General features: G+C 42.4%; 1 protein-coding gene across 1 annotated transcript; it reads right to left on the bottom strand.

The window, feature by feature from the left end:
• Positions 1 to 239: 239 nt before the first annotated feature.
• On the bottom strand, positions 240 to 6,924 carry LOC139410074 (phospholipase A and acyltransferase 1-like). Its single transcript, XM_071155509.1, has 5 exons — positions 6,701 to 6,924; positions 5,576 to 5,625; positions 1,698 to 1,821; positions 1,102 to 1,370; positions 240 to 634 (listed from the first exon to the last, which is right to left on the bottom strand). The coding sequence occupies exons 2-5, from the start codon at positions 5,600 to 5,602 to the stop codon at positions 533 to 535; spliced, it is 522 nt and encodes a 173-aa protein (XP_071011610.1). The 5' UTR covers positions 5,603 to 5,625; positions 6,701 to 6,924; the 3' UTR covers positions 240 to 532.
• Between the last annotated feature and the right edge of the window lie 318 nt (positions 6,925 to 7,242).

Genomic DNA, 7,242 nt, shown 5'->3' with positions numbered 1-7,242 from the left:
TGCAGTAACTGCAGTTGACTGTGGTATTTTGGATGCTGTAATTGCATTATAACTGCAGTTCAACTGCTCTATTATTCTGCAGTTATACTGCCCTCTAACTGCAGTTACAATGCAAAATTACTGCAGTAAAAAAACTGTTGCTTTGGACGTAGTATTTGCAACATACTGTAGTTATACTGCACTCCAACTGCAGTCTTCTTTCGTAATGGATGCGATACTATTTCAGTTCTTTATTAATTATTATTTTGTTACATTTTACATTTCATTCTAACTTCATTCTCACACAACCAATCCTTTGAACATCTCCAAATGTGTATCTCCAGCAAGATACTGCATTAATTGTAATGTTGGCAACATCTCTACTACAGTACTTTGTCTGCTTGGCCTCATACAAATGATGATACAAAGGGTCATTGCATCCATGTTTTATGACAGTGGGTAAAGATGAGTATCCATTTATCTTCTTAACCAAAAGAAGATTGTTTCCCAGAACAGTAGTAGCACAGGACAGTGCTGCTGTTGTTGAGGGGCTTCAGAAGGGTCGGTTTCTGGAGCGTGTGTTGATCAGTCCAAGAACAGAGAAGGCACTTGCTGCAGCCGTCACCAAACTGATAGCTCCAATGGCCCGTGTGGCCTGTGGACGTGGGAAAAACACAATTGTAACTTGAATACAATAACATCTAATATAGTATCATGAAATTATAAGTGTATGGTGGTGGAAAGGGAGACAACATAGTGGCTTATACCACAATATATAGATTTCAAGTCGTGATGAGGGCTAGAATGGCATTTTATACATTAGAAAAAAAGGAGAGAGTAATGCCAAATATCCAAATTGTCACCGAGGCACTTATGCATGTAAATCTGAGAGGATTATATAAGTATATGAAATATAGTGGAAACTCTACCTGCCCTGTAAGAAGGTATAATACCGGTAAACTATTATCAAATCATGATTGGACACTGAAACCTATGGGGAGTGGCTGGGTATCGATTTGGGATTGGGCATCAGCGAAGACATTGAGAGAGAGAATACAGAGCATACACAGGAAGATAGAGACAGGAAGAGTGCGAGAAAGAGAGAAAGAAGGATTGAGAGACCTGCTCAGAGACCCCCTCCCCGTAGCGCAGCAAGGTGACAAAGTGCTCGCAGTTACTGCCCAACAGGTCATAAGACACCTCCTGGCCAATGAGGTCTTGAGATCGCTGAATTATGTCATCGACAGGCAATGGAGTGCGGTCGTTGTCGTATTTGTTGTTGACCCGGTACGAGTCATCTCCAACCACTTCCTTTAGAAGCTGCATTCGGACCACTGCCTTTCGACTGAACACTGACTTCACACTGGAGATGGCTGCAGCCTGACTCTCGTCTACGGGAGAGAGACAATATTAAATGGGTGTGAAGGGGTAGCATTATTATGGTTATTGAGTGGTTGGAATTCATTCAAACTTGCATGGATAAATGTGGATTTGAGTGAATCCCACCCTTTCACAATGCTGAATACATTCACAAAGGGGTGTTGACTTGTTATGCGTGTGTTTTTTAAAAACTCAAACGTATTGAGCAAGTTAGTGCATTTGAAGCGTTCACATTCTGTAAGATCCAATATGATACATAAAACACCAATACGACACACATACAACATATCCTAACTCAAGCTAGGATTTGCCCTCATCTCCACACTGCTTTCACTGACCAACAGGTGTCAAGTTGATGATATAACCATCTCCCAGGTACAGAGCCCAGTGCTGATAGGCCGGTCTGAAGATCTCAATGAGGTCACCTGGCTGGGGGGTCCCAGGGGGGTCATTAGAGGCCATCTATAGGGAAAGGAAGTGATGCCAGAAGATTTACACACATGCACAATGTAGGATATTGCCTCCATTTACAATCAACATACTATTATTTAGTATCAAAAACCACTCAAATGGTTTACAAACCACAACCTCTCTCTACATGTGTAAGGGGCTAAGGTCACCGCTGCTAATTTAACCATCAAACTCTCTCCTATCACTATGGGTTCAATGAAGTTCAATGAGGAGAGTAACCCCTTTCTCCCTGAATACAATATTCATGTACTCTGAGGTCCCAAAGACGTATATTTATTTTTATTTTATTTCACCTTTATTTAACCAGGTTGACCAGTTGAGAGCAAGTTCTCATTTACAACTGCGACCTGGCCAAGATAAAGCAAAGTGGTGCGATGAGTGCAGATGAGGATGTGCAAGTCGAAATACTGGTATGCACAAGAGCAGAAAAACAAATATGGGGATGAGGTAGGTAGTTGGTTGGATGGGCTATTTACAGATGGGCTGTGTACAGCTGCAGCAATCGGTAAGCTGCTATGACAGCTGGTGCTTAAAGTTAGTGAGGGAGATATGTCTCCAACAACCCCAGTCATTGGCAGCAGAAAACTGGAAGGAAAGGAGGCCAAAGGAGGAGTTGGCTTTGGGGATCACCAGTGAAATATACCTGCTGGATCACGTGCTACAGGTGGGTGCTGCTATAGTGACCAGTGAGCTGAGATAAGGCGGGTCTTTAACCTAGTAAAGACTTATAGATGACCTGGAGCCAGTGTGTTTGGCGATGAATATGTAGCGAGGACCAGCCAAAGAGAGCATGCAGGTCGCAGGGATGGGTAGTATATGGGGCTTTAGTGACAAAATGGATGGCACTGTGATAGACTGCATCCAATTTGCTGAGTAGAGTGTTGGAGGCTATTTTATAAATGACATCGCCAAAGTCAAGGATCGGTAGGATAGTCAGTTTTACGAGGGTATGTTTGTCAGCATGAGTGAAGGAGCCTTTGTTTGCGAAATAGGAAGCCGATTCTAGATTTAACTTTGGATTGGAGAGGCTTAATGTGAGTCTGGAAGGAGAGTTTACAGTCTAGCCAGATACCTAGGCATTTATAGTTACCCACATATTCTAAGTTAGAACCGTCCAGAGTGGTGATGCTAGTCAGGCGGGCGGGTGCGGGCAGCGATCAGTTGAACAGCATGCATTTCATTTTACTAGCATTTAAGAGCGGTTGGAGGCCACGGAAGGAGAGATGTATGGCATTGAAGCTCGTCTGGAGGTTAGTTAACAGTGTCCAAAGAAGGGCCAGAGGTATACAGAAGGGTGTCGTCTGCATAGAGGTGGATCAAAGAATCACCCGCAGCAAGAGCGACATCACTGATATATACAGAGAAAAGAGTCGGCCCGAGAATTGAACCCTGTGGCACCCCCATAGAGACTGCCAGAGGTCCGGACAACAGGCCCTCCAATTTGACACACTGATCTCTATCTGAGAAGTAGTTAGTGAACCAGGCGATGCAGTCATTAGAGAAACCAAGGCTGTTGAGTCTGCCGATAAGAATACGGTGATTGACAGAGTCGAAAGACTTGGCCAGGTCATTGAAGACGGTTGCACAAGTACTGTCTTTTATCAATGGTGGTTATGATATTGTTTAGGACCTTGAGCGTGGCTGAGGTGCACCCATGACCAGCTTGGAAACCAGATTGCATAGCGGAGAAGGTACTGTGGGATTCGAAATGGCCGGTGATCTGTTTGTTCACTTGACTTTCGAAGACTCTAGAAAGGCAGGGCAGGATTGATATAGGTCTGTAACAGTTTGGGAATAGCGTGTCTCCCCCATTGAAGAGGGGGATGACCGCGGCCGCTTTTCAATCTTTAAGAATCTCAGACGATACAAAAGAGAAGTTGATCAGACTAGTAATAGGGGTTGCAACAATGGTGGTGGATAATTTTAGGAAGAGATGGTCCAGATTGTCTATCCCAGCTGATTTGTAGGGATGCAGATTTTGCAGCTCTTTCAGAACATCAGCTGTCTGGATTTGGGGGAAGGTAAAGCGAGGGGGGGGGGGGGGGCTTGGGCCAGTAGCTGCGGGAGGTGCAGAGCTGTTGTCCGGGGTTGGGGTAGCCAGGTGGAAAGCATGGCCAGCCGTAGAGAAATGCTTATTGATATTCTCGATTATTGTGGATTTATCAGTGGTGAAAGTGTTTCCTTGTCTCAGTGTAGTTGGCAGCTGGGAGGAGGTACTCTTATTCTCCATGGACTTTACAGTGTCCCAAAACTTTTTGGAATTAGTGCTGCGGGATGCAAATTTCTGTTTGAAAAAGCTAGCCTTTGCTTTCCTAACTGACTCTGTGTATTGGTTCCTGACTTCCCTGAACAGTTGCATATTGTGGGGACTATTTGATACTAGTGCAGTACGCCACAGGGTGTTTTTGTGCTGGTCAAGGGCAGTCAAGTCTGGAGTGAACCAAGGGCTATATCTGGAAAGCACTTTTAAAGAACAACCAGGCATCCTCTCACGATGGGATGAGGTCAATATCCTTCCAGGATACCCAGGCCAGGTCGATTAGAAAGGCCTGCTCGCTGAAGTGTTTTATGGAGCGTTCGACAGTGATGAGGGGTGGTCGTTTGACCGCGGACCCATAACAGACGCAGGCAAGGATCGCTGAGATCCTGGTTGAAGACAGCAGAGGTGTATTTAGAGGGTTAGGTAGTCAGGATGATATCTATGAGGGTGCCCATGTTTATGGATTTGCGATTGTACCTGGTAGGTTTTTTGATCATTTGTGTGAGATTTAGGGCACCTAGCTTAGATTGTAGGATGGCTGGGGTGTTAAGCATATCCCAATGTAGGTCACCTAGCAGTACAAACTCTGAAGATAGACAGGGGGCAATCAATTCACATATGGTGTCCAGGGCACAGCTGGGAGCTGAGGGGGATCTACTGTATAACAAGCGGCGACAGTGAGGGACTTATTTCTGGAGAGATGGATCTAGCTCGAACTGTTTGGGCATAGACCTGGATAGTATGACAGAACTATGCAGGCTATCTCTACAGTAGATTGCAATTCCGCCCCCTTTAGCAGTTCTGTCTTGGCGGAAAATGTTGTAGTTGGGGATGGAAATTTCAAATTCTTTGGTGGCCTTCCTAAGCCAGGATTCAGACACGGTTAGGACATCAGGGTTGGCGGAGTGTGCTAAAGCAGTGAATAAAGCAAACTTAGGGGGGAGGCTTCTGAGGTTAACATGCATGAACCCAAGGCTTTTACGGTTGCAGAAGTCAGCAAACGGGTTAACCTCTATATCACCAGAGTAACATGTACACTGACAAAAGTTATACCCTAAAACACATCAGTGTCTGTGACTAATGCTACTGGTTTAAATAAAAAATAAAAACTGTATTTGGTGAGTGCACATGTATTTATTTATTTAAATGAATCACAAATAGTTTTCTTATTTCTAGACTTTGTGTAGAGAATGGCAATTGCACACTCTACAGACAATTCATTTAAACTAAGTCAGTCCTCAAGGGAATTAGTTATACATTTAATAAGACAAATAATAATAATTGTAATTAAAGAAAATTAAATCCTAATAGCAAAATGTTCCCATCTATATAAGGGTCTATCTCCCAACCTGCCCCATATACAGTAGCTAAGTTGAAGGTCAACAGGGTCATAGACATACAGTAGATATAGGCCTATACATATTAATCATGCCAAAGACAATTGAGGTGAAAATAAGAAACTTTCGCACACAAAACGTTACTCACAGTAGAGGTTGCACTTTTTCTATCCATCCCACATCATGCTTCCACAAATTCTGAAAGAAGAAACATGGATGAAACCATGTCACCCCCCCATCACCATCTGTTTGAGAGTAGACCCTATAGTTCAGTGTTTCCCAACTCTGGTTCTCGAGTACCACCAACAGTACACATTTTTATTATAACAATGGACAAGCACACCTGATTCAACTTGTCACAATAATCATCAAGCCCTCAATGAGCTGAATGAGGTGTGTTTGTCCAGGACTACAACAAAAATGTTTGCTGTTGGAGGTACTCGAGGACCAAGGTTGGGAAACACTGCTATAGTTATCCTTGTGCTATTGACTGCATTCCTACTATGCATATCTGTGCCATACCCAAATGGTATTTTCGTAACAACTATTCTCTGAAAAATATGTTCAATCAATAAAAAAGGAAAGGAGAGAAACGATAAAATGTACTTGTTTCTTTTGTGGTAATATTCTTCGATCATGGTAGGTGATCTAATTTCACAGAGAGAGAAAGTGCTGGAGAACAGGGTACAATGTAGTGGGTAAGGTCACACACATACACACAGAGACAATACACCAAGCTCTTGTGCCACGCACAGTCACAATGGCACCTACATAATAGAGAAACTGCCAGAAAAATTGTTTGTCACCACTGAAAGTAATCAGACTTTGACATTGGGGGAAAAAACATATATAAATGTTTAGGGAGCATTTATAATGAGTGTCAAAGTCATAGTTCAAGAACATATATGTGTAAAATTAGAGACAATATAGTCCAACACATGTAAAGGGAAGATAAAATGTACATTCATTTGTATTCGGCCACACAGAGAATATCTCTGAGTACACCTGGCATGTGATGAAATCTATATCATCCTGGGAGAGCTATGTGTGTGTATCCATGTTATCATTAATTCATAAGTCTGAAGCTATGTGGTGGAACATTAAACCATGTTTAGTGATGTTATTTACAAAATGAGCACATAAATATGTGTATTTCAAATTAAATTATACTTGACATAATTCAATGTAGGTCCTATAGCCTAAAAGTGTGTTACTTTATTACAACTTCAGAATACTATTCAACTGTATACAAAAACAAAGAAGTAATACTTACTCGAACACTAACACCTTTTTCTTCCTCTCCATTTTAGTGCTCCATGATTTATAGCCGCACGTTTTGAAAGTCAGATGAGGGAAATAATTCAATCCAAGTCCTTGTGATGGTCGGTTATCTGAGGGAAAAATCGAACTTATTCGGATTAGAGTCCCTCTGATTGCTTGGTGAAAATTGAAGCGGTGCTTGAGGTCCTGCAGGTAGGTAGTGTTTCATGTGCATACGTCGTGGTATGGTATCGACTTTGACAGATGATGACAGTCACCGGGTGGGTTACTGCCACAGTTCACTGATGCTAGAAGGCTGTCCCTTCCATAGCAGCACTGACAGTGTGTATGCATAGTGTATCAATAAAGAATGCTTTGATATTATGTAGTAAGATGACTGACCATTCCTGCAACAAATTATCATCACTGGCATGGAAATTATGTACATAAGTCAGTTTGTGGCTGAGCCTTGAATATTTTTTTATGTTATGAATTATAATGAGGTCTGTTTTGAATAGGCTGTAATATAATTCCAATAGACCATTTTCTTAAGTT

The sequence above is a fragment of the Oncorhynchus clarkii genome, chromosome 5 (assembly GCF_045791955.1).
Source record: "Oncorhynchus clarkii lewisi isolate Uvic-CL-2024 chromosome 5, UVic_Ocla_1.0, whole genome shotgun sequence".
NCBI lineage: Eukaryota > Metazoa > Chordata > Actinopteri > Salmoniformes > Salmonidae > Oncorhynchus > Oncorhynchus clarkii.
The sequence above is the reverse complement of the archived record's forward strand: the minus strand, read 5'-3'. Positions and strand labels throughout refer to the sequence as shown.

Excerpts from the sequence above, each read along its gene's own strand:
- LOC139410074 (XM_071155509.1), bottom strand. The coding sequence starts at position 5,602 with ATGGATAGAAAAAGTGCAACCTCTACT. Across the intron at positions 1,371-1,697 it reads CATCAACTTGACACCTGTTG|ACGAGAGTCAGGCTGCAGCC; the intron begins GTCAGTGAAAGC and ends TCTCTCCCGTAG. Across the intron at positions 635-1,101 it reads GGGAGGGGGTCTCTGAGCAG|GCCACACGGGCCATTGGAGC; the intron begins GTCTCTCAATCC and ends CCACGTCCACAG.